A 27,341-nucleotide genomic window follows, 5' to 3' on the forward strand; every position below is an offset into this window, starting at 1 on the left:
TTCGTGTTGATATTTAATTCAGTGCATTCATATTTTAGTTTTTATAAATTGTATCTTTGAGTTGATCTGGAATCACAAACACACCAATAATTGAAGGACGCCGGGACGATGATGCGGTAACTGGAATAGTCCAGGGCAGATTGTCCACTCATGCAGCAGCCCCCAGCCGAGGTTGTGTTTGACAGTCAAGTCATTGTCCACCTCCTCTGCCCTGGCTGGTGGTCTCACCACCTCTCCCCTTGTAGGCTTCCTTTGTGTTGGACCCCAACCAGGCACGATCCACTTGGCTTCTCCATAGGAAGCCCAACGCGTACATTCTCATCCTGCACCTATAATCACCATCATCCCTTCCTCTACTCGCCCCCACCCCACCCCACCAACTCTACTGGCCCAGAGATACCGAGGTCAATTGTAACACTATTGGAACAGGTGGATCAAGAACAGGACCTCGTGGACTGTTTAGCACTCGGCAGGAGAGGGGGAGAGTGAGGAGTGGTCGGGTGGGGGTGGGTTGTTGCATCCATAACGGGAATTTAAAGGACTACATCACAAAGACGCGGCGGTTCGCTCGCACGAAGGTCGGTGGGGCTTGAAAACGAGCCGCAGAGAGGCAAGCGGGGACTGGAGTTGTGATCAGTTCAAGGCTTTCCACGAAATGCCTGGTGTTGTTGGGGTTCTATGGATACACTCACGGGACAGCCGATGAAATGTGAACGGCGCTGAACGAGACGACGTTTGCTGATTAGCCTTCGAACTGCGTCTAGAAGTGGGCCCGGGGTGGCGGGTGGGGGCCGGGGTCGCTCGGTCTGACGCCCACCACCGTGGTCTGCTTGAGATTTGTTGGAAGTTCTCCCTGTTGCCTTTGGTGGGGGCTGGGTCGTCTGGAGGATTGTCTGGGCTTGGGCCAGTGACTAGCCAAACGCAGGAACGATGGGACCTCCCCCCACAAAACGCTCACCGCACAGAGTGCATGGACCTCCGGTTGATTTTTACACATTACTCAGCCCAACCAGCAGATAACCTCACGCCCACGTCTACCACTGAGCTCATGTTCGCAGACGGAGAGGTCCCAACGGAATGAGCTTTTAAATATATTGAATTTGTAGAACATTCCTTATAAGAATACATTACACTCCCTCGACAGCTGAAATATACACATTATTTACAGGATGCTTTGCACTATGTCTGAATGTTCATTGAAATATAAATAAAATCCCTTTAAAAATGTGGCGGAGACAGGAGAGAGCGAGAGAGGGGAGTTCAGGGGTCTATCCGGAAGGCCAACAGCTTTTCCGAGTGCATGTTGTTGAGGGTGCGGAGGTCGGGCAGTTTGAGGAGCAGCTTGGTGAACCGCGAGGCTTCGCTGGGGTGGTTCTTCATGATCAGAGCCCTCAGCACACGGATCAACGCCTCCTGCAGCTGGTCCACCGAGCTAATGTTCTCAATCCCGGAACGATCTATAGTCCGAGAGAGAAAGAGGGGGGGACAAAGTCAATCTGAAAGATGCAGGGCAGTACAGTGGCTGCCTCGCCGCGCCAGAGTCCCGGGTTCAATCCTGACGACGGGTGCTGTCTGTGCGGAGTTTGCACCTCCTCCCCGTGACCTGTGTGGGTTTTGCCCGGGCGCTCCGGTTCCCTCCCGCACTCCAAAGGCGCACAGTTTCGCAGGTTCATTTGCTCCGGTAAAAGTAGCAAATTGTCACTAGTGTATGAAGGATAGTGTTCGTGTGCTGGGATCGCTGGTCAGTGCGGACTCGGTGGGCCGAAGGGCCGGCTTCCGCGCTGTATCTCTAAACTAAACTAAACCTCGAGAGCGGGTGGGTTTGAACATCATTCAGATCATTCTGCCGACATTCACAGTGGGACTCGAGCGAGGGGTTTGTGAGGGAGTCTTGTGTATAGTGTGATCGCTGGTCAGCGCGGTCTCGGTGGGCCGAAGGGCCGGCTTCCACACTGTATCTCTAAAGTCCAAGGACCCTATCGCAACGGGAGAGATATGACCACATTTCAATGGAATTCATTGCCACAGACGGCTGTGGATGGCAAGTCATTGGGTATTTTTAAGGCAGAGATTGATAAATTCTCGATTAGTATGGGAGTCAAAGGTTAGGGGGAGAAGGCAGGAGAATGGGGTTGAGAGGGAAAGATAGATCAGCCATGATCGAAGAACCTGAGGTTCTGTACGACTGGCTTGAGTGTATAAAATCATGAGAGGAATTGATCGGGTAGATGCACAGTCTCACCAGAGTAGGTGAATCGAGGACCAGCGGACATGGGTTTAAGGTGCAGGGGTAAAGATTTAATAGGAATCTGAGGAGTAATGTGTTCACACAAAGAGTGGTGGGTGTATGGAACGAGCTGCCAGAGGAGGTAGATGAGGCTGGGACTATCCCAACGTTTAAGAAACAGTTAGACAGGTACATGGATAGGACAGGTTTGGAGGGATAGGGGCCAAACGTGGGCAGGTGGGACTAGTGTAGCTGGGACATGTTGGTCGGTGTGGGCAAGTTGGGCTGAAGGGCCTGTTTTCACACTGTATACACTCTATGACTTCAGGCAAGAGCAGCCTGGATTCACAAGTGGAATGTTTCCAGAGCGGTCTCTGTCCCCACCGCCCGTCCTCGTGCTCACCTGCCGAGACCAGCACGACTGCAGTGAAGAGGCCCAGCTCCTCCTCGCTAAGCTGCAGAGAGCTCAGCTTCTCGCTGAAGTCGAACATGGAGTTGAGCAGGTCTCCCATTCCCATCCCCCGCAGCTCCTCGATGGAGTAGGCGATCCCGCTGATGAAGGTCACCGTCTGCTCCTTCACGTTGAACAGGGCCGCGAACCGCACCATCAACACCTGCCGCACAAGAGGACACAACGGATCGCATCCTGTTGCTTCACTAACAGCCGACCTTGAGTGAGATCGCCATAAGGGCACAATGTCCACAAGGTTCAAGACCTGCATCTCAATCAGAAAACTCCTGGTTCAAGACCAGTTGACCACAACACAACCGGATACCCAATGCAATGCAATGCATTACTGCAGGAATGCCGCTGTGCCCGGGATGCTCTATGGTGAATGAGGCATTGAACCCAATTCCCCAAAAGGCCCTTGGGTGAATGGAGACAGAAAGAGTCCATGACACCACGTTAATGAAGAGCAAAGGAATTCTCCCTGGTGTATTGGGCAATACTCACCCCTCTCAATTCATATTTCTAGAACAAGGAGATGAGGAGGAGGGTGGTGACTCTGCGGGATTCATTGCCTGTGGAGGCCAGGTTAATGGATATTTTTGAGGCGGAGATTGATAGATTCTTGATTAGTTAGGGTGGCAGGGGATTATGGGGGAGAAGGCAGGTGAATGGGGTTGAGAGGGAAATCTAGATCAGCCGTGATTGAATGGCGGAGTAGACTAGATGGGATTGGATGGTGGAGCAGACTTGATGCGCCAAATGGCCTAATTCTGCACCTATCACTTATGAACATGAATGTACTTGGCATTAGAGAGGGAGAGATGGAGAGGGAGAGAGCTGGAATGATGTAGTTCCATCCGTGGAGAGGTCAGTTACCCGGATGTGGATAATGATTGATAGAACAATTAGAAGGTAGTTATGGAAAATTAAGTTCGCTCGACTTGTACTCAGAGCCCTGGAATGCGGTGCCCCAATGAATGATGGCAGAATATACCCAAATCGCATAATAACTTCCAGAGACATAGATTATAAGGCCATGGACCAAAAAGTGGGAAACGGGGTTAACTTAAATCTTTGGCAACCAAAAAAAGAGACAGAGTGCTGGAGTAACTGAGCGGGCCAGGAGTATCTCTAGAGAACATGGATAGGTGAAGTTTCAGGTTGGGATCTTCATATGATGGGTTGAATCTCCTGCTATTCCATCAACTTTTATAATTCAAACGGAATCCATGAGTATGGAGGTGAATTTAAAAACTCCCCCTACTAAACGATGCTCACTGGAGCTAAATTCGCCTTGTTGTCTGTTGAGCAAGCTAATTCTTCCCCTGGTATGGAATTAGCCTGTACTCAGAGAGTCATCCAAACTAAACCCAGTCGGAAGAAGGATCCTGACCTAATATGTCACCAATGCATGTCCTCCAGGGATGCATGCCTGACCAGCCGAGTTACTCCAGTACTTTTGTCACCTATTCATATCCTCCAGAGATGCTGCCAGCACTCCAGCACTTTTTATGTCAGCTTTTGTAAACCAGCATCTACTGATTCCTCCTTTCTCCAAACTCCACCGTGGATCAGATGTGGAGAGTTAAGTGTGGTCCCAACATTAGATCCCATGCACTCAAACCCAGCGCTCACCTCAAAGGTGCCGGCTTTCAGCAAGGTGACCTGGTCGTGTTGGGATAGGTCCCGGAATCCAGGAATCAGTTTTGCAAACTCCACCACCTCTCGGACAGCTGGCGTGAAGCTCAGGGAAAAGTCCTCCCAGATCTGCTGCACCGATTGGTTGCCGTCCACGTGCGGCTGTGCGTTTATCGGGCATGCCTGTGGAGGGGAGCAGAGAGGCAAGTGTGATGATGCATGACTGCCCAACCAATAGTACGGTACTTTATGGTATGGTACTTTATGGTACGGTACTTTATGGTATGGTATGGTACTTTATTTGTCAATGTAGAGCGGTACAGTGAAAATCATTATTGTACACAGTTCAGTACATATCACTATACATAAGCACTTCGATACCGATTAGATCTGAAGAAGGGTCTTGACCCGAAACGTCACCCATTCCTTTTCTCCAGAGATGCCACCTGTCTATTTTATATACGCATCTCAGATACAGTACAAGTGTATAGCAGCAGTACACTGAGACAGTAAACAGGGTCGCCAGTTTGGCGGCATTTTCAAGCCCCAGTTGTTGTAAGTGCAGGGATCTTGATCTGACCGTGAATGTCTGTTGAACTGATGAAGACGACCATTAACTCTGTGGGCCGGCTGAGCTGAGATGAGCTTCCTGCAATATAACCACAATGGCTTCACGCAGTTCCTTTTCTCTGCGCCATGTGTCTTATTCTTTGGCTGGTTGGTAGCAGACCAGCTAATGGGAATAGCCAGTCTTTGGCAACCCCCTCCCCCACTGACACCCCATCCCAAAAGATAAGTTATATCATTCACAAACTACTAGTAAAAATGAAGGCTGCACTTTGTGGCACCTTTACAGTTCATTAGTCAAGACACAAGAGTGTTTTATTGACATTTGTCCCAAAACAGAACAATGCAATTCTTACTTGCAGAGTCCACTGTATCATTCAAATATCCTTTTAATCTCCCTGCAGGCTTACTTAATATCAATGTCAAATTTACTATGTTAATTATGCCCACAGTTTAGTTTAGATACAGTTCTCGAAACATTTATTAATTTCAACTCTTCACAAAATGTACTAAATAATTAAAAATCTCATTAATTGCTAATGTTAGACTCTTTTGTCATCTTCCCACTTATTAAATGCCAGTACTCCACTTGCCAGGTGTTTATCAGCCTATAAGAAGGCTATTGGAATCTGTAGTCAGATTTTTGTGACAAGATTGAATGACGAATTACAAAGTCCTTGTATTCTTTACAATATGGGCCTTCAAGAATGAACTGACTATACGGATAGGATAAAATAATATTTTTATAATCGAAGTTTCTGAAGTTAGTACTGTAATGTCTCTTTCATATCCACCCGATGAAAGAAAGCCTTGAGTTATGAGATGAACATGACAAAGACCACAGGAGGAAGAGCAAAAGTGAAAACAATACTTTGATTTGTAAAGATAAAGGTAATAGTTCAGACTGGGGGTTTGGCCCGAAACGTTGCCTATTTCCTTCGCTCCATAGATGCTGCTGCACCCGCTGAGTTTCTCCAGCACTTTTGTCTACCTTCGATTTTTCAGCATCTGCAGTTCCTTCTTAAACACAAGGTAATAGTTCAGTTTACTATTGTCACGTGTACTGAGGTACAGTGAAAAGCATTTTGTAGCGTTCTATCCAGTCAGCGGAAAGACTACACAACTACAATCAAGCCATCCACACTGTACAGATACAGGAATGAAGGGCAAGATAAAGCCCAGTGAAGTCTGATTCAAGAGAGTTTGCTACTTTTGAGCAATTAGTTTGATCAGGGAAGAGGGAAATGGGATTTAGTATCAAAAACTATTCTTCATGAAATGTTTCCAAAAAGGATACGATGAAGTATTCTTGGAACAACATTTGTGTCTTGAGTGTCACGTCGTGCAAACATGATTCTTTGCTTATTTTAGCATGGAAAGTTTTTTTTTTTTAAACAGATTCTTACTGCACAAGTCATCTTTTAAAAGGGGTGATTTACTTCAGGAGTGTTTGTTGATGTGGATGACATCAATTGGATTACTGGAAAATGAGTAGGTTCCAAGGCAAAGGATTAAAGAATATGAGGTGATGTTGGTCTCTGAAATGGAGAATGGACTCGTTAATGGATTACTGCTGCCTTGTTTAAAGTGCTGTTAAAATTCTACGGCACTTACTGTTCCACATCTATAATTAAAAATAAATACCTCTAACATTTATTGGTAACTGTGGTTTTGATCTTTGTGTTTTATTAGTATTTTATAAGGAGAATCATTTACTATCTGCAAATATATTTAGTGTGTCGCTTGCTAGGTAAAAGAAAATCAGTCAAATGGCAAAGGTGGACAAAAATGCTGGAGAAACTCAGCGGGTGAGGCAGCATCTATGGAGCGAAGGAAATAGGCAACGTTTCGGGCCGAAACCCTTCTTCAGACATTGGATGAAATGGCCCATTAACCTACCAGGACGACAGTATTCGGTCCTTTCCATGGGCATGTCCTCCCATTGCCACTCTCCATCTCATCACTGGCACCAAACAGATTTCTATTGTGCAGTTTGTGTCCGTTGGGCTGATGCTGGTGATGTCCGTTTGCGTGGCCATTGGGGAAGGAGGAAGGGTAACACATATTCTTTAGTCCAGGGCCACTGCCTTTGTGGAACATGTTGTTCTCTTCATGATAGATAGTGTTCGCACCATTGACATCATATCCATTTAAGCAGCAATTAGCATTGTGGCTCATCGGCTCTGTGTCGTGCTGGCAGGTTGCTGGTGTTTGCTTCAACTTGTCGTGGGCGTAGGTGAAGGTCTCTTTGTGAGCCCGGGAAATGGAGTAGATGACCTCTTCCATGGAGGCTTCGGTGCTGGGGCAGCAGACCTGCTGCGGGTTGCACTGCTGCTGGGAATGGTGGCAGGGCGACATGCGCTCCTGCTGCGCGGGCTGCACCGGGACAGCCAGTGGAGGCTGAAGCTGCCAGCTTGGCTGCTGGGGCTGCAGCTCGTTCTGCAACTCGCCGCTCAGCTGGTTGTTGACCATGTTATTCATCACGCTCTGCATCTCCGCCAACATCCGCTGCTTCTCCCGCTTCGGGATACGCCCAAAGCGCACGGCTGCAAGAAAAACCAGAGGCGGTAAGTTACTCGAGTGCCGCCTTCAATGGACGTGGCCCCTCTGAAGCCCACATTTAATCCAGCGCTGCGCAGAATAAGGTTTCACCCCTGGTGCATCATGATGATCATTAGGATCCTCTAATGATCATCTCATGGTGACCTACACAGTGGCGCAGCGGTAGAGTTGCTGCCTCACAGTGCCAGAGATCCAGGTTCATTCCTGACTGCGGGCGTTGTCTGTGCTTAGCTTGTACGTTCCCCCTGTGACTGCGTGGGTTTTCGCCGGGTGCTCTGGTTTCCTCCCACACTCCAAAGACATCCAGCTTTGTATGTTAATTGGCCTTTTGCCCACACGTGTGGGACAGAGAAAACAGTCTCACACGTAGGTGAAGGTCTCTTTGTGATCGATGGTCGGCATGGACTCGCTGGGCTGAAGAGGCTGCTTCCACACTGCATCTCTAAGCTAGGCTAAGCTAAGCAACACCACTTTAAAAGGAGTGAATCACTGAGATACAAGGTGCAGGTCAACCCATTCTGGGAAATAGTGTGCATGGGAGTAACCACAGTGGGGATGGTGGTGTGAAAATCAAAAATAACAAAATAAATACTTTGCTCCTATAACTGGGCTGCTTTCTTCACAGAATTGACAGGGAGCAGGGTGGGGGTTGGGGAGGGGGGGGGGGGGGTTCCCGAGGTCTGCAGTGAGGAGGAGGAGAAGCGGTAAAAAAACAAAGAGGAATCGGCAGAAGTCGCGATCAATGGTACTAATATATGGCTGACAAGGTGCATCTGTCCATGCTTCCATCAGGAGACCAGACAAGCGAGTTTCAATGGTTTCTTTAATGCTACGTGTGCCAGGTACAGTGAAAGACACTTTTTGCATGCAGCTGAGCAGGACTACCCCAGTACATAAGCACAAACGCTCTGGTCCTTACAGTATGCACAGTACAGCCCACTGAGACCGTTTGTAAGAGGTGTTGACATTCACACCCTTTTATCTTTGAGCACCAGAGGCTGCGTGGTCAATGGACCGCTTGGAGTGCATACTGTCGTTGTGTCCTTGGGCAAGACACTTCACCCACCTTTGCCTGTGTGTGAATGTGTGTGAATGTGTGTGAGTGATTGGTGGTGGTCGGAGGGGCCGTAGGCGCAGATTGGCAGCCACGCTTCCGTCAGTCTGCCCCAGGGCAGCTGTAGCTACAGAAGTAGCTTACCACCACCGAGTGTGACTGAGGAGTGAATGAATAATGCGATGTAAAGCGCCTTGAGTATTAGAAAGGCGCTATATAAATCCCATCCATTATTATTATTATTAATGGATCCAAACACACAACAACGCGTCTTTCCTTCAGCAAGTACGATGAGTGGTAAACGGTGGCGATCGGAAGACTCACCATCCCTGGACATGCCAACGGCAAGGCACTTCTTGAAGCGGCATTGCTGGCAGCGATTCCTGTTGATCCGCATGATGGTACAGTTCTCGTTCTTCAGGCACTTCTTGTACTGGATGTTCTGCTGGATGCTCCTCCTGAAGAAGCCCTGTGACGTACAAAGATCAGACCCTGAGCTTTAGCCACCCTCTGCTTTCAGCTTCTCGCCCAGAATTACAACATCCTCAAATAATATTCTCTTCCTTTCCACGCGACTTAACAACCAACCAACCAATTTAATGAACAATTCTAAAGCCACAGATGTGACGGTGGTTGTAAGCATGCAGACATAACATAGATTTCATAGAAAAAGAGTCTGAAGAAGAAGAAATGGCTAAGTGTCAATTTTCACACAGAGAGTGGTGAATCTGTGGAATTCTCTGCCACAGAAGGTAGTTGAGGCCAGTTCATTGGCTATATTTTAGAGGGAGTTAGATGTGGCCCTTGTGGCTAAAGGGATCAGAGGGTATGGAGAGAAGGCAGGTACAGGATACTGAGTTGGATGATCATAGTGAATGGCAGTGCAGGCTCGAAGGGCCGAATGGCCTACTCCTGCACCTATTTTCTATGTTTCTATGTTTCTTTTTGGGAATGCTCTTAAGAGGTGCATTTGCTATGTAAAAGATACTACATAAATGTTTGTTGCTGTTGGTTTTGGTGTGTATATGTCTCTGTCTCTGTCTCTGGTTTATTATATTGTTTACAATGTACCATGTTTACATATTCTGTTGTGCCGCTGCTAGTAAGAATTTGATTGTTCTACCTGGGTACATATGGCAATAAAACGCTCTTGACTTTTGCCTCAGTGTCTGTGCATCAAGGGCTAGGTCGGCAGGTAAGCATGCATTCATATTAACTGTAGCTGCAAGGTTCTCCTGTGCAAGTGGGTGTCCCTTACCTTGCAACCTTCACAGGCATGTACTCCATAGTGAAAACCAGAGGCTACGTCTCCGCATACTTTGCACAGCAGGATCATTCCACTGATTTCTGGATGAGAGAAAAAAAACCAAAGGGAAATGATTGGAACAAAACCTCTTCAGAGGACACCGTCATCTTTGGAGAACTACCAGCGGCTGGAGCCCCTGATGCTGCATTGAATGCTTCTTCTTCTTCTTTCGTGTGGCGTGCACAGCCTAAAGTTGTTGGACAACTTGTTCTATTTGATCTTCCCTTTGTGCACGTCGAGTTGATTGCATTAGCCGAAGCAGGGCGGACCACGTGAAGGTTGCAATCTCCCACCCCCATTTAATGCTAAGACTATGAGATGGCATGGGCCTGCAGTGAAGGCCCATTGACGAAGAGATGAAGCAAGTTATTTTTAAGAAGGCTTTGAAGACTGGAAGTAGAAATAGCTTCATTGGAAGTCCTTCAAAATGCAAAGTAGAATTCATGTTCATATGTTCTACGAGCAGAATTGGGCCATTCGGCTCACCAAGTCTACTCCGCCATTCAATCATGGCTGATTTATCTTTCCCTCTCCCTCTCAACCCCATTCTCCTGCCTTCTCACCATCACCCCTGACACCCGTACTAATCAAGAATCTGTCAATCTCTGCCTTAAAAATATCCATTGACTTGGCCTCCACAATGAATCCCACAGATTCACCACCCTCTGACTAAAGAGCACATTGAGTGAAGTGACTGGATTTGAAAGAAGACATCATTCTGCAATACTGACTGGTCAAAGTAACCATGAGTTGTTACTGGGGAATAAGAGGCTGTTTCTATGTGATTATACTTGTTCGATCAGCTGAGAAAGTTATTGGCTGCAACCTTTCCCCCATTGACGAACTGTACACTGCAAGGGCCAGGAAGCGAGCGGGTAAGATCATCTTTGACCACAAACTCTTTGAAGCACTTCCCTCCGGAAGGCGACTCCGGACTGCCAAAGCCGCCACAGCCAGACATAAAAACAGCTTTTTTTCCACGAGTAATAGCTCTACTCAATAACCAAAAGTCTGTAGCCTTCTTTTGCTCTGGTATTTTATTTCATTCACATGTTTAAATTATGTTTTATTATTAATGTTTTATGTGTCATTCTTAATTGTTACTGTATGTCGTGTTGTTACTTGCGAGCGGAGCACCAAGGCAAATTCCTTGTATGTGTACATACATGGACAATAAACTTATTCATTCATTCATTTTTGTAAGGTGTCCTTGAGACTCTTGAAAGGCGCCCATTAATAAAATTTATTATTATTATTATTATTATTATTCAGCAATGTCAAGCAAGAGGAGGGAAAGGGTTGACTCACTGGTGATGCCAGAGTTGATTTTCGTGGTAGTGATGGAGTTCCCATCGTCTGTTGTAAGCTTCAGGTTGCTGAAGGGCCCACTGCTGGAGCAGTCGTCTCCAGATCCCGAGGAGCTGCTCCGGTTGTGTTTGCTATCCTGGGAGCTGGAGCTGGAGCTGGAACTGGAACTGGAGCCGTTCGGAGACGGTGGCAAGGGGGAATAGGACTGGGACACCGACTGGAAACTACTGTTGGAGCTGTCATTGTAGAGCAGGCCCAGGCTTGAGGAGGTGCTGTTGGGCCCGATGTAGGTGATCACACCACCTGCAATTGGAAGAAAAGCATTTCGTTTAGTTTAAATAAGAACTGCAGATGCTGGAAAAATCGAAGGTAGACAAAAATGCTGGAGGAACTCAGGGGGTGAGGCAGCATCTATGGAGAGAAGGAATAGGCGACGTTTCGGGACCCTTTAGTTTAGTTTAGTTTTGTTTAGAGATACAGCGCGGACACAGGCCCTACAGCCCACCGAGACTACACCGCCCAGCAATCTTCGCAAATTAACACAATCCTACAAGTACGAGGGACAATTTACATTTATACCAAGTCAATTGACCTACAATCCTGTATGTCTTTGGAGTTACTGGAAAGTTTAAAAATCTGTGCATTAGTCACCTTATTGGGAGGGGTGTCAATTTTAGAAATACACCACCCTTCGCTTTAAAATTAATTTAGCTTTGTAGCTATTTTATCTGAAGATAGACACAAAAAGGTGGAGTAACTCGGCGGGTCAGACAGCATCTCTGGAGAAAAGGAAGAGGTGCCGTTTCGGGTCGAGACCCTTCTCAGACTATTTTATCTATTAGCTTTAGGTCAATAATGCAGGGGAAAGCAATGTGAGGATTTCAGCCGTATCTATTCCACCAGTAACATATTGCATTACATTTACAATTACATTTACTACGAGTGGAACAAACGCGAAAATACAGTCAGATTTTAAAATTACATCAGGTTTAATGTTCTGGCTATCAATAGAGGAAAGTATCAGATTTGGTTGCAATTAGTTTTACCACTTTGTGGTTTTACCACTTTGTGTATCTGTACACTGTAAATAAACTAGACTGTAATGGCCCAGATTTATTGCTCCTACGAATTGGATCAGATGAAATGACAAGAATGAGCTGGCTAGAATAAATGTTACTAATCCATGACTATAACCACCTCCCAAGTCCAGCATGAGGGAGCCAAAGGGTATGTTTGGAACAAACTACCTGAGGTTGTGGAGCAAGAGGAAGGAGGTATTGAACTTTCATTCATCGTCTGGTGTCCAACATAAAATGTAAAAGGTTTATATCCAAGAGAACAACGTATCTCCAAAATGGGCCATGGCGTAACTCTGCTACACCCTTGATATACAAGGAACTGCAGATGCTGGTTTACAAAATTAAAAAGAGACAAAGTGCTGGAGTAACTCAACAGGTCGGGGCAGCAACTCTGGAGAGCGTGGATAGGTGACGTTTCGAGTCGGGCTCCTACTTCAGAATGTTGGGATTGTTCAGTCTGAAGAAGGGTCCCGGCCCGAAACGTCACCTATCCATGGAGCTCATTCCCTGCTCCACTCCGCCCCAAACACAGACAGGGAAGGAACGGGGAGAGAAAATAAAACGTTGGTGACAAAAATTGGAAACCCACACTATCGTCCATCCTCATTAAATAGATGTGAAGGCACCAACCCTTGGTCCAGGAATGTAGTCACACAACAAGACTTCCATGTACACTCCCTTTAATTGTAGAGCACGAATCAACTTGCCTATGTCATCAAGCCTACTCATATGATTCCCTTAAATAAATAAATAAATGGGTTGGTAAATAGATAGATGGATAGATGGATGGACGGACGGACGGACGGACGGACAGACAGACAGACAGACAGACAGACAGACAGACAGACAGACAGACAGACAGACAGACAGACAGACAGACAGACAGACAGACAGATAGATAGATAGATAGATAGACAGATGATTAAATAGATAAATAAATGTAGATGGGTTAAAAAAATATTTTTAAGGATAGATAAATAAATAAACAGATAGATGGATAGACAGATAAATAAATAAATAAATAAATAAATGGGTGCTTCTCCAAATGCCTTAAAATGTATTCTACTGAAGTGTCAGGTTATTAACATAATTGGTTAATGTAACATCTTTCATTTCCTCTGGCCATTCCAGAATACCAGGCATTCTTGGTCTACCAAGTATGCTTCAAATACCAAGTATGTGTTGAACTATAACGACTGGAATATAGAAAACGTGGCAGTTAATGTGTTCTTACACAGCAAGCCCTTTAGCTCACTGGCTCAACATTGCCCTCTGGCACACACATCCCATTGCCTCCATTTGCCCTCTCCTTATTTCCCTGTAGCCCTGCAAATTATTTGCTTTGAAATGCCTATCAACCTCCCTTTCAATCCTTTGCAATTTACCTACACTAAGGAGTAGTTAAGGTCCCACAAACAGCAATGTGAAAATGACTAGCTAACAAAGGGACCCAACCCAAAATCTTTGCCTATCCACACTCCTCCTGGGCCCTGCCTGACCTTTTGAGTTATTTTTAGTTTAGTTTAGTTCATTGTCACGTGTTTTTCTGCTGACTGGTTAGCACGCAACAGAAGCTGTTCACTGTACATCGGTACATGTGTGTCGAGGTACAGTGCAAAGTTACTGGTGTGTTGAGCACCATGTGTTTTGGTCAGATGGCATGTTTGGTCGATACTCAAGGAGGAGTAAATATTGGCTGGAACACTGTCCATAACTCCTTCAACAAGGGATTGTTGACGTGTTTAGATCCATTTGACAAGATGGTTGATGCCTTTAACCAAGAACTCATCCCAGGGACAGCAGCTCTGATAGTGAATGCAAAGTTGACTCTGGGCCGGACTATCACGGCAATCAGTGCTCTTGTTGTTAAAATGGAGCTCAAACCCACGCCTTCTAATTCTGATGGAAGGTCTCGACCCGAAACGTCGCCTATTCCTTCTCTCCAGAGATGCTGCCTGACCCGCTGAGTTACTCCAGCTTTTTGTGTCTATCTCCGGTGTAAATCAGCATCTGCAGTTCCTTCTTACACTGGCAGGAATACCACAAACTGAATGAGTGTACAGATTAGGACCAACTCCGCCAGAGCCCAGCCTGTGAACGCGGAGCAGAACCACAGACAGCCAACCACGCCATCTCTGGGTGCCCGCTCTACCACCCACCAAATGGAGCTCAGGGCCTGGCAGACATTGACGCAGAGACAACAACCTGGCTGCTCAACACCCGGCTTGAGATCTAACTATTCCTTTGGTTTATTTATGTTTCATTCGGAAGAAGAAGAAGAGGAAGAAGACCAACTCTGCTGCACCCTTGATATACAAGGAACTGCAGATGCTGGTTTACAACGAAAAAAAGAAACAAAGTGCTGGAGTAACTCAGCAAGTCGGGCAGCATCTCTGGATATTTTGGGTCATGACCTTGCTTCAGACTGTTAGAATCATTAAGTATGATGAAGGGTCCCGACCCAGAATGTCACCTATCCATGTGATCCAGGGTCAGGTAGAAAGGACTGCAGATGCTGGATTATACTGAAGATGGGCACAAAGTGCTGGAGTAACTCATCTGCGGAGAAAAAGGACGGGTGACATTTCGGGTCGGAACCCTTCTTCAGACTGGAGCCTTCATCCAGAGACGCTGCCCGACCCGCTGAGTTAGCCCAGTGCTTTGTGTCTTCTGCCGCACACCTCCCTGGCAATGTTCTACTGAGTTTGTAAAACTAAACAGCATCGTCTCGGAAAGGCTGCAGATACCAGAAGCATGAAAAACAAAAGCAGGAGAGGCTGTCATGACTCACCAGGTCAAGGAGCATCTGTGGAGAAGCTGATGTCAAACAAGGTAGAAGTCAAGACAAGGCAGCATCTATGGAGAGAAGGAATGGGTGAATGGGTCTCGATCCGAAACGTCACCCATTCCTTCTCTCCATAGACGCTGCCTCACCTGCTGAGTTACTCCAGCATTTTGTGTCTACCTTCGATTTTATCCAGCATCTGCAGTTCTTTCTCACACAGAAGTCAAACAGGTTGACTTATCAAAGCAGATCGCCTTGTTTGTCTGTATTTGCTGCCTGACCTGCCTAACGTTTCCAGTCTTTTCTGTTGATGGGGGTGAGCATGTTTTTATTGCCATTGTGGGATTGTGCTGAGCTTGGGTTCCTGGTGCAGCACTCCAGCCTGAATGAGAACTATAGGCCTCAGACATCCCGTGGCTGAGCAGCCACTTTATTATGTTTGGCCCTGCCGAGGCTTACACTATGTGTTTACTGTTTGGTCAGTGGGAATGCTGCCAACTGTGCGAGGGGCATTCACCACAACACAAAGCAGGTGGTGCAGAAAAACACTCCATGGGGCTCATCGTCAACCAGGCTGCTCGCTTGAGTATTTGAGATTTGTGCAAAAATCAAAAATAAGGGGCGGTGGGTGCAGCAGGTGGAGCTGCTGCCTCACAGCCCCTGTGATCCGGGCTCCATCCGGGTCTCGGGTGCTGTCTGCGTTGGAGTTTGCGTGGGTTCTCCCCGGGTGCCCTGGTTTCCCCTTGCATCCAAAAGACGTGCGGGTCTGTCGGAGTTTGAGTTTAGTTTATCGTCACGTGTACTGAGGTACAGTGAAAAGCTTTTGTTGGCCTCTATAAATTGCCCCTGGCATGTAGGAAGTGGATGCAACAATGGGATAACGTAGAACTAGTGTGAACAGGTGGTCAGCATGGACTCGGTGGGCCGAAGGGTCTGTTTCCATGCTGTCTCCTGCAATCAATCAATCATGGATAGGTGACATTTCAGGTCGGGACCAATGTTGGGAACATCAGCTATCCATGTTTCCCAGAGATGCAATAGACAATAGAGAGTAGGTGCAGGAGTAGGCCATTCGGCCCTTCGAGCCAGCACCGCCATTCAATGTGATCATGGCTGATCATCCCCAATCAGTACCCCGTTCCTGCCTTCTCCCCATATCCCCTGATTCCGCTATTTTAAGAGCCCTATCTAGCTCTCTCTTGAAAGCATCCAGAGAACCGGCCTCCACCGCCCTCTGATGCTGCCCTATCTGTCTAGCTTTTTCCAGCACTCTGTGTCTTTCCTTGGTAAACCAGCATCTGCAATTCCTAGCGTTTACAATCTATCAATTATGCTCCGCTCAGAGCCTAAATTCTATCGTGTATTGTGTTCTTTTGTATGGTAACTCAAATGCCACTGTACCAATTGGCGCATGTGACAATAAATGTAACTTGAACTTGAACTTGAACTAATCCACGGCCACATTACTTCTCGTCTCAACTTCAGGCCCGGCGCTCCCACTACACATTGCATAGCCTTGAGCTCATTCAAAATCTGTGGCTGGGGTCGACATTCGCTCCCAGTCCAACAAGGCCTTCTTTTTAAAGTCTGCCTTCTTATTTTCACATTTTCACACCCCTGTCCATCTCTGGAGCCTCTGCCAGTCGATTAACCTCCATTTCAAACCCTCCCCAGTATTTAAAAAGGAACTGCAGATGCTGGAAAATCGAAGGTACACAAAAATGCTGGAGAAACTCAGCGGGTGCAGCAGCATCTATGGAGCGAAGGAAATAGGCAATGTGAAGGGTTTCGGCCCGAAACATTGCCTATTTCCATCGCTGCATAGATGCTGCTGCACCCGCTGAGTTTCTCCAGCATTTTTGTCTACCTCCCCAGTATTCATCACTCCAGCAGAGGCAGCGATGTATTCAACTAATTCTCTGGGATTACAATCGTAAACATCCACCATTCTCCTTGTGGGCACTCCTAAAACCCTTCTGCTTTGATTGAACTAATAGTCATCTGTTCTAACATCCTCTTTTGTGACTCAATGGCAAGCTTTGGTAACAATCCCATGAACCTTTGTAACTTAGTCAGCGACGTCGGTGGCTGTTGTTTGTATACATTGTGTCTGCAAGCAAAGAATCTCACTGTGCCTAGTCACATGTGACAATAAAGTATTCCTCCTCCTATTCCTATCTAAATCCAAATCTTTTTCTGCACCATAATGGGAAGAACCTTGTACTATGACAATCCTGCACAAGCTAGGGTTATCGCAAAGGTATGTCATATACAGATTAGTCAACAACACTCGAAAGTCATAAACTTCTGTTCAAAATTGATGCATCACCATGGAGCAGTAAAGATCACTATTCCCATTCTACTACATTGTTTGTTAACGCCAGACTGAATTACAGACCTAAACAGTCGCTGGTACCTTCCCTACAAAGGAGGAAGATTGACTGAACTTTATTGCCTTCCGTCACAGGGAGGAATGTTAATTCCACTGTGGTGGATGTTTATGGTAAACTTTATTTTATGTGCCGTGTGTATTTTTGCTTTTCACGTAGTCTGGTTGGATGGTAACTTAAATGTCAGTAACTTAATTGGTGCGCGTGACAATTAAATTGAATCTTGAATCTTGTCATTCTTCATGTGTGAGCTTAAGCACAGGGTTTCAGCCATTTACTCAATGGCTGAAACCAATTTTGAGTAAATGGTCAAAAGTCATAGTAGATCCATTTTAGCCTGTGTCTACACATGCACACTTGGCACTTGAAGTCCATGGATGGATTGTGGGGTAGGTTAGATTGTGTCTGATGTGCGTCAACCTCTCTGGGAATTGCTTTACTTCTTATGTAACCTGTGTTGTGCCCTCCTTGGCAATACAGAGTGCCACAAATATTGTGTCCGTGATGAAAGAAGCAACGTTATGTTCCCACTGCTAGTATCTTGCACAATCAATGGCTCAAAACTCAAAGTTACTGCGACAAAATATATATAGATGGTGTTTCTATATGGTTGGAGGTGAGAACGGAGATTCTGGAGCAGGTCCACTGAGATTGGAGAAAACTGGAATACGGAAATGTACTCTATATCCTGACCCAACGCTGCTCCTCACTCCGTTAGAAAGACACGGATTTCTACAGTCCCTTAACACCCTGTCTAAGGAGTTTAAATTCCCTTTACATTCGATGAAGAACTTTTGAAGTATATTCACTTTTGCAAAAGGCGGCCAATTTCAACCCAGCAAACTCCCATAACAGCTGGGTAATGGTGACCAGAAAATGTCTGCAATCTATGGAGGAATAAATATCAGACAAGACTCCTCAGTCTAAAGAAAGATCTCGACCCAAAAATTATTGGGATACCCATAAAAATATATATATACATATATAGCAATATTAACTTGGACCACAATCTTTTGACGTAGAAGATCAGGCAAATATATTCTCCAACAATATTGTGGATTCTAATATTCCTTTTAGAAAAAAATGTACCATATATACCGTATACATACATTTAGGATTGAGATAAGGGGAAAAAATCACCCAGAGTTGTGAGTGTGGAATTCTCTGCCACAGAAGGCAGTGGAGGTCAATTCACTGGATGTTTTCAAGGGAGAGTTAGATTTAGCTCTGAGGGCTAACGGAATCATGGGATATGGGGAAAAAGCAGGAACGGGATACTGATTTTGGATGATCAGCCATGATCATATTGAATGGTTGTGCTGGCTCGAAGGGCCGAATGGCCTACTCTTGCACCTATTTTCTATATTGTTATATGTATGTATGATTACATATATATTTATATATGGATATATCTATATCCATATAAATTTATACACGCACATACATATATGTATATATAAAACATACATCATATACACACTCGGAAAGATGGAACGCACACGTTTGGAGCAAGCCGAGACCACATATTTATTTCATGGTAGTTTCCATGTCTCCGGAGCCGCCAGCAGGGCGCGTTGAGAAAGGCAAGCAAGCAAACAAGCTGAATGAAGGTTATTCCTGAGGCTTGGTTATTAATAGACTCTGTGTGGAGGTTGAGTCACGGGCTGGGTCCATGTGTTGGCCGCAGCTCGCGTGTTTCAGCAGCGTTGCCGCCCCACCTCCACGGTACACGTGTTGGGGACATTGCATGAGAGGGCGGAGGCAGGAGCCGGGTCACCTCCCCATTGACAGATGCTGTTCCTGCCATCACGTGTAGCGCAACCCAGAACCCTTGTGCTTCATGTGTAGGAAGCAACTGCAGATGCTGATTTAAACCAGATAGACACGAAACAAATGCTGGAGTGACTCAGCGGGACTAGTTTCACTCACCTTCTGATGCATCTCAGTCATTGTTTGTCACCTTCCCCTCGGCTAACAATGAACCAATCTACATTTCCATATCATCTTTTTATCATCTGCTTTGATCTTACCCTTCCATACCTCTAGTCTCCCTCTCCCCTGACTCTCAGTCTGAAGAAGGATCTCGACCCGAAACCTCCCCCATTCCTTCTCTCCAGAGATGCTGCCTGTCCCGCTGAGTTACTCCAGCATTTTGTGTCTATCTTCCCTTGTGCTTCAAACTGGACTTGAAGCTTTAACCCGCGTTGATAATCCCTTCCCACACCACTCCCATGTTGGTAGTTGAAATAAAGAAAATTACTCCATTTTTTAAAATCTGTTTGCCTCTTTGCATTTCGGGGTGGGTGGGGTGGGGGGGGGGGGGTGACCCAAGGCAGGGGTGTCAACATCCATTGCATTTGGCCTGGATCTGCCCCCCGTTAGATTGCCTCGGGATTATGATTCCACATAGCAGGGATACATGGGGATGGAGAGGGGAGTTAGACGCGAATTCCGACAGAGATCAAGACTGTGGCCCCAGCGCAGAGCTGGAAATAACACCAGCGAGGCACATTCCCCGCCTCCTGACCTGGATTACTGCCGCATCACAAGCTCTCTCCAGCCCCCCCTCCTCCTCCTCCCAACAGCAAACACGTCCTTCCCAGTCCGATTAACTGTCGAGGCGCCGGAGCCTTTTGCAACAGACCATGTGTCTCACCGACATCTATCCCCCTGCCGTGCACAAGGTGCAGTGCGGCGGAGTTAACCCACGCATCCGTGGATGGATGGATGGATGGATGCACCCACCACAAACAACGCTCGCATTCTTGCATTCCAATGATCTGCAAACCCAATCACTTGCTGAATGCAAGACACGAAGCATTTTATTTTAAATTGGACAATTAAACAATAGTCAAATGATATATCTTTTCCACAGCGAGTCGCGTTTTCTTTTCCTCATATATTTTTCTGTTTACAAGGGATAAGGGGAAAAAAGATTTGGGCTATTTTGATTATTTCAGCCATGCAAAACCAAAATATTTTCATTGTGGCGAGCCAGTAGTCTTTGCTCGTCTGAAGGCGAACGTGGAGAGATGGATCTTGTTTCCCGACAATGGGGACAGCTCGAATAAGATATATATATATACTTTGACCTAACCCAATGGTCTGTAAGTAAATGCTATCGAGCTGCTTTTGCCTGGGGTACCTTCGTTCAACATCTTTTTTTCCCAATGAACAGGGATATCTAACATTCTGAGGAGCACCATTTTAATGTTTCAGTTTCATATTTCACAAGTAGATTCATTCACACTCCAAGTTTATGAGCAAATAGGAAATTCAGTTGTGTGTTTTAATTTATGATTCTAAATCCTAGTGGAAATTTCAGATACCTTTGGGATTTTTAGTCCAAATGGGAAATTCAGGCAAGTTTGTTTTGGCTTATAACACGAAAATAAAAAAAGTATCTTTAAATTCGTAAATGCAATTAAGAAATATAATTCAGTTTATTGGAGCTCAGACTGTTGAAAAGTGATTGAAATGTGGAATGGACATATTGTTTATTTGGGAAGATGCTGCTGGCGCCCCCATTTGTTCACTGTTTCTCAAGCTCTCCGTGTGAGCAGATTCATCGCAAGCACAACACATAGACATTTGGTACTTTGGGAAAGAGAGGGGCGGGGGGTGGTTTAGAATTGAGTTGGAAGGAACTGCAGATCCATTCCTTCCAGCCAGAGATGCTGCTGCCTGTCCCGCTGAGTTACTCCAGCATTGTGGGTGTATCTGGGGCTTGAACAGAGTTGGGCAACCTAGTGTTTAAGAAGGAACTGCAGATGCTGGAAAAATCGAAGGTACGCAAAAAATGCTGGAGAAACTCAGCGGGTGAAACAGCATCGATGGAGCGAAGGAGATAGGCAACGTTTCGGGCCGAAACGTTGCCTATCTCCTTCGCTCCATAGATGCTGCTGCACCCGCTGAGTTTCTCCAGCATTTTTGTGGGCTTCCTAGTCCTTAGTTGGACTCTTCGTCAGTCGCGGGGGGGTGGGGGGTGATCACACACTCCCGAGTCGCTGGGTGCTGTCTTGCCCTGAATCTGTACAACACTCTGAACACAATTGTATCTATCCGTGTAATTGAATGGGCGGGAGGAGGAGGAGCATGTACGCAATGTGCACATGGCTAGGGTTCACTGTCCATGTGAGTTTCAGCAAAATAATTCGTACCTTATTCAGACTGTGACCTACTTTGTGCGTCTTCGGAAAATATATCAACAACGGATGGGAGGGGGAGAGAGGGGGGGGGGGGGAATAACAGAGCTCACTGTGTCAATGTCCAATGTTACACCACAACACATAATATTAACAATATGTCACACTCCAAGACACAAACGCGAATAAAAAGCAAACTCTACTATGACCTCCAGTAACACTAACACAGAAACGTCAGTCAGGCAATATGAGTATCATCTATCGCTGTAAAATAACAAATATATAATGAAGGATTTATTAATAGCTGATCCCACCGCATAATACTCTCCAGATCTCTCCAAAATAGCACAGCCAACTACCCAAGCAGTGATTCTGATGTAGAATAAATGCAGGCCAACACATCTTGTGACATTTATATGGTGGCCACGGATTTAGTGCGATATCGCCAGAGAAGCCACATCTTAAAATATGGGAAATGTAAAAAATATTCTTTATCTACCAGGGCAGCACTGTCATCCCCTTGAGCGTACACAATCAGGTTCGAGTTATCACCTTGCCCCGCAAGCTCCGGGTACAAAAACACACAAGTCGACAAGTCAACATTAAGACGCTGGCTGGAATTCAATGATTTCCAAAAAGTAGTATCATCCTCTGCTCCATAACATGGAAAACAGGAGTTAAATATCCGTAACGCGCACTTTAAAAGTCGGGCAGCGTAAGGGTATTATTTTAAATAAAGTGTTTCCAATACCTGTGTTGTTGGAATCCATTGCCGACCTTTTAGGATGTTGTTTGTTTCTCCCCCTGAAACTGCCCGACTTCGCCTGCAACGTTTGATTGTTGTCTTGGCTGCGAAGGTCTTAGCGCGTCAGGAAGGAGTTGTCGAGTTGCTATCTTGCGCCAAGAGTTTCTGCTTGAAGGCGCTGTTTTCTTTCCGATCGGAAAGGTATCGAAATCCTCCCGAAAGGACAACCTCCAAGCTCAGCGGCAGCCTCTCTGGTTGGTTGGCCCTGTCAAATCTCCCCGGCGGCCCAGGAAGAGGTTTCCTTCTGACAGCCTCCCCTGCCCAGATTGGCCCTTTGCAGTCACACACACACACACTCTCTCTCTCTCTCACACACACACACACACATACACATGCACAGCTCTGCCCTACAGCGCAGGAAGACGGTGCAGTCCCTAGCACAGACACATCCAGCAGCGAGTGATGTGCTGAAATTCACCGTGTAATGACAGCAGGCAGAGAGAGAGACACTCACACACACACACACACTGCGGTGGAATCAGCCAAACAGCAGATGAGACGAGCTCTCCAATTGGTGGCACTTACAGTTCCCAATAGTTTGATTCAAAGCCAAAGATCAGACACAGTGCAATGTTGTGATTGGCTGCTCTTTCGTTTTCCTCGAATATGTGTGTGCTCGCTGGCCTTGGTGTAGCCAAAGTCGAGATAAATACGGATATTTTATTAGTGTGTCTTTGCCCAGTCTTTGCAATATAATTGATTCACAGGCTTTTAACAGGAGGTGTATCGAGGAACTGCAGATGCTGGTTTAAACCGAAGACTGACGACACAAAATGCTGGAGTAACTCAGCGGGACAGGCAGCATCTCTGGAGAGAAGGAATTGGTTACGTTTGGGGTCGAGACCCTTCTTCAGACAGAGATTCAGGGGAAAGGGGAACGAGAGATATCTTCCATTCATTTTGCCAGAGTACCATCTATATCTCTTGTTCCCCTCCCTCTCCCCCGACTCTCAGCCTGAAGAAGGGTCTCGAACCATTCCTTTTCTTCAGAGATGCTGCCTGACCCACTGAGTTACTCCAGCTTTTTGTGCCTGTCTTTTAACACAAGGCTTTGTGCTCGTTTCTGCTTATAATGAGACATAGACAACAACTACGCGAGGGGGTCGGTGTATGAAACGAGCTGCCAGAGGAGGTCGTTCATAAGGTCATGAGTTATAGGAGCAGAATTAGGCGATTCGGCCCATCAAATCTACTCCGCTATTCATTCATGGCTGATCTGTCGTACTCTCTCAAACCCATTCACCTGCCGTCTCCACATAACCCCTGACACCCGAACTAATTAAGATTGTGAAGAGGGCACCTGTATTTGAACCAGGGGCCTCTCGATCTGCAGTCAAATGCTCTACCACTGAGCTATACCCCCCCCCAGTTAGGCAGGTACTATTGCAACATTCAAGAAACATTTAGACAGGTACATGCTTAGGACATGTTTAGAGGGATATGGGCCAAATGCAGGCAGGTGGGACATGTTGGTCGGTGTGGGCAAGTTGGGTCAAAGGGCCTGTTTCCACACTGTACGACTCTAGGACTAACCTCTGTGTTTATATGGAGCCTTTAACATGTTAAAATATCCCAGGAGTTCTTACGGCACCGGGGTCAAGGGGATAGATTTTAAAAATATGAGATATTTTTTAGGTCATGAGGGGGATAGATAGGGTGAATGCAGTGAGTCCTTTACCCAGGTTAGGGGAAATCAAGAACCAGAGGACATAGCTTTAAGGTGAGAGGAGAAAGATTTAATTGGAACCTGAGGGGCAACGTTTTCACTCAGAGCGTGGTGGGTATATGGAATGAGCTATCAGATGATGTAGTTGAGGCATGAAAAATAACACCATTTGAAATACACTTGAACAGGTACATGGCCACAGGCCTAATGCAGGTAAACAGAACTAGCTTAGATGTGGCATCTTGGTCGGCATGGATGAGTTGGGCTGAAGGGCCTGTTTCCATGCTGTATGAGTCTATATCTCAGAGGAGGAATATATGGCCATAAGTGAATGGAACATTCAGACCCTCATGCCTTCCCCATCATTCAACGAGACCATGGGTGATTATTTTTAAATCTCAAAATATTTGTTAGATTGTAACTAGTTGGTCCCAAGCAGGATTCGTGTGCTGGTCCCAACAGCCACATTATAACAACATGAAAATTAATCACTTATTTAACTTTAAGATTTACTGATGCAGCATGGAAACAGGCCCTTCAGCCCACCAAGCCCGCGCTGACCATTGATCAACCATTAACGTTATTTCTATGTTATCCCACTTTCACATCCACTGCCTTGCCATCCACTGGGGGCAATTTACAGACCCCGTCCAATGACACAGGCAGCACCCGCGGTCAGGATCGAACCTGGGTCTCGCGCTGTAAACAACTTTGAAATAATTTATAAGCCACTTTATTCTGCATTACTCATGGTCCTGGAAGCATTGGAAAATGTTTATTTGCTTGTAGAACCTTATACTGAAAGGTAACGCAAACTGCATCAAAAAGAACCTTACCTGCTGCGAAGTCCAATTTGGTGTTTCCAATGCAGAGAACTTTGTTTTTGTTCAACGGCCATGAACTTAAAAAAACTTTGAATTAAGCTTAGAGTGTAGAGATACAGCATGGAAACAGTCCCTTCGGCCCGCCGAATCCGTGCCGACCAGCGATCCCCCGCACACTAACACTATCCTACACACACTAGGAACAATTTACAATTGTACCAAGCCTATTAACCTACAAACCTGTAGCTCTTAGGAGTGTTGTTGTACGTTAAAACCATAATACAATACAATACAATAGAACTTTATTTGTCCCAGGAGGGAAATTGATCTGCCAATAGTCATAAAACACAACAAGATACATGGAACATGGAATTAAAGTGATGAATTGAAAGTCCAGGATTGGGGATGATTGGGGGGGGGGGGGGGGGGGGGGGGGGAGTGGAAGGCGAGTCAGTTTACCCCATGACAGAAGGGGGATGAGTTGTACAGTTTGATAGCCACAGGGAAAAAGTATCTCTTGTGGCCTTCGGTGCTGCATCTTGGCGGAACCAGTCTGTTGCTTAAGATGCTCCTCAGGTTGACCAGTGTATCATGGATACCTTTGATATATTTGAACGTACATTTGGATGCCTGATACTCTGACCTCTTTGCTAAACCTAAATTAGATCACTCTATCCATAGCAGTCATGCCTTCTGTTGTCAAGAACCCAACCTCTGGAATTCCCTCTGTTAACCTGTTATAGAATCATACAGCATAGAAATAGGCCATTCAGCTCAAATCATCCATGCCAACCAAGATGCCCCCAACTAAGCTAATCTCCAAGATAGACAAAAATGCTGGAGAAACTCAGCGGGTGAGGCAGCATCTATCCTTTGCTCCATAGATGCTGCCTCACCCACTGAGTTTCTCCAGCATTTTTGTCTAACTTCGATTCCCCAAAACCTACCTCTTTGGCCAAAAGTTGGCTTTCTGCCTGACAACTTCTTTTTGTGGCAAGTATCAAGGTTTGTTGATCAATTTCCTGAAGAACCACAGGACATTTTGTGGCATTGTAAGTGTTACATAGATGCAAGCTTGTTACTGCTGTTGTTGTAGGGATTGTTGCATTAGGGCTTTCAGCAAGAGATGAGTGTTACTGAGGTAGAAGCAACAGGTGATGCTGCTGAGGTGCATCTGAGTTGTGTGAGGGACGACATCCTGAGGTATGCAGTGGTAACAAGGTTGTAAACAGCCTTGAAAAATAAAGTGAAAATCATCTTAAAAGTGATGGATATTAGAACAGAGAACAGGCAGCATCTATAGAAAACTTTGAAAGGTGACATTTAGTGTTGGTCAATCTGAAGAGGGTCCCGATCTGAAATGTCACCAATCCACGTTTGACCCAGTGAGTTAATCCGGCACTTTGTGTTTTTTTAAAAATCTGCAGTTCCCCGTGTCTACATAAAACAGTACAGCACAAGTATAGGCCCATCAGCCCACTCAGTCCATATTGAATTATATGCCGAGATAAACTAATCTCTGTCTGCACGTGATCCATATCCCTCCATTCACTGTATATCCATGTGCCTATCTAAAAGCCGCTTGAATTCCACTATTATATCTGCTTCCACCATCGCCCCAGGCAGCACGTTCCAGGCACCCACCACTCTCCGTGTAAACATATTGCCCTGCGTATCTCCTTTAGATTTTGCACCTCTCACTTTAAAGCTATGCCCTCTAGCCTTTTGCATTTCCACCCTGGGACAAGGGTTCTGACTGTCTTCCCGAAGAAATAGGGTTCAAAAAATATAAGGAAAAAAGTGTGAAGCCTATTCAACAACTCAAAGTTAAATTGTGACTAAGAAAATATGTATTGCTTCATATTAACATATCATTATCAAGTTATATTTGCGTATGTGTTACTTTTACACCACATGTGTCTGAAGAAGGGTCTCGACCCGAAACGTCACCCATTCCTTCTCTCCAGAGATGCTGCCTGTCCCGCTGATGTTACTCCAGCATTTTGTGTCTTACTTTTTCACAACAGCGGGACAGTTATTGCTCATGCGTAGGACCGATTCAGGGCCCAGACTGGGAACTGAGCATCTTACATCTGCTATTAGGCGAGATTGCTTGCATCAGTTCCAAAATGCTTCGCTGATTCCAGATCGATATACAAATAATAACATAACTATGCAGCAAAACCAGCTTGGCTGGTTTTCTGATTCTGCAGTTCTCATGTACGTGCAAAATTGCATAATAATGAGGTCAAAATAAGGAATTTCAATTGAAGTGAATGAATAATTCTTTCTGCAGAATTTCAAGAGTCAAGAGTGTTCTGTTGTCATATGTCCCAGATAGAACAATTATACTATTACTAGCAGCAGCACAGCAGAATATAGCACAGTGTGAACAATATAATTAACATAGTACACTGTAAACAATATGATTAATGACAAAAAAAGTGCAGTGTGTGTATATACACATACTCACACATACGTTGACATTTTGACAGTGAAACACTTGTATTCACTCGAAAATCAGAGGTGTCATT

General features: G+C 45.7%; 1 protein-coding gene and 1 non-coding gene across 2 annotated transcripts; both read right to left on the minus strand.

Annotated features, from left to right (window-relative positions):
• nr1d1 (nuclear receptor subfamily 1 group D member 1) lies at positions 1-22,747 on the minus strand. Its single transcript, XM_033035054.1, has 8 exons — positions 22,264-22,747; positions 11,114-11,416; positions 9,758-9,846; positions 8,824-8,968; positions 6,783-7,429; positions 4,314-4,499; positions 2,631-2,841; positions 1-1,457 (listed from the first exon to the last, which is right to left on the minus strand). Exons 1-8 carry the CDS (start codon positions 22,280-22,282, stop codon positions 1,261-1,263), a joined length of 1,797 nt encoding a protein of 598 aa, XP_032890945.1. The 5' UTR covers positions 22,283-22,747; the 3' UTR covers positions 1-1,260.
• An 861-nt stretch (positions 22,748-23,608) lies between these two features.
• Positions 23,609-23,680, minus strand: trnac-gca. The gene has a single exon. It is a non-coding gene; the product is annotated as a tRNA-Cys (tRNA).
• Between the last annotated feature and the right edge of the window lie 3,661 nt (positions 23,681-27,341).

Source organism: Amblyraja radiata, chromosome 16, assembly GCF_010909765.2.
Source record: "Amblyraja radiata isolate CabotCenter1 chromosome 16, sAmbRad1.1.pri, whole genome shotgun sequence".
Taxonomy (NCBI): Eukaryota; Metazoa; Chordata; class Chondrichthyes; order Rajiformes; family Rajidae; genus Amblyraja; species Amblyraja radiata.

Bases quoted from the DNA above. Each gene is read 5' to 3' on its own strand.
- nr1d1 (XM_033035054.1), bottom strand. The intron at 9,847-11,113 runs GTGAGTCAACCC...TCTCTCATCCAG, and splicing joins AATCAACTCTGGCATCACCA to AAATCAGTGGAATGATCCTG. The intron at 2,842-4,313 runs GTGAGCGCTGGG...CTTGTGCGGCAG, and splicing joins TGAAAGCCGGCACCTTTGAG to GTGTTGATGGTGCGGTTCGC.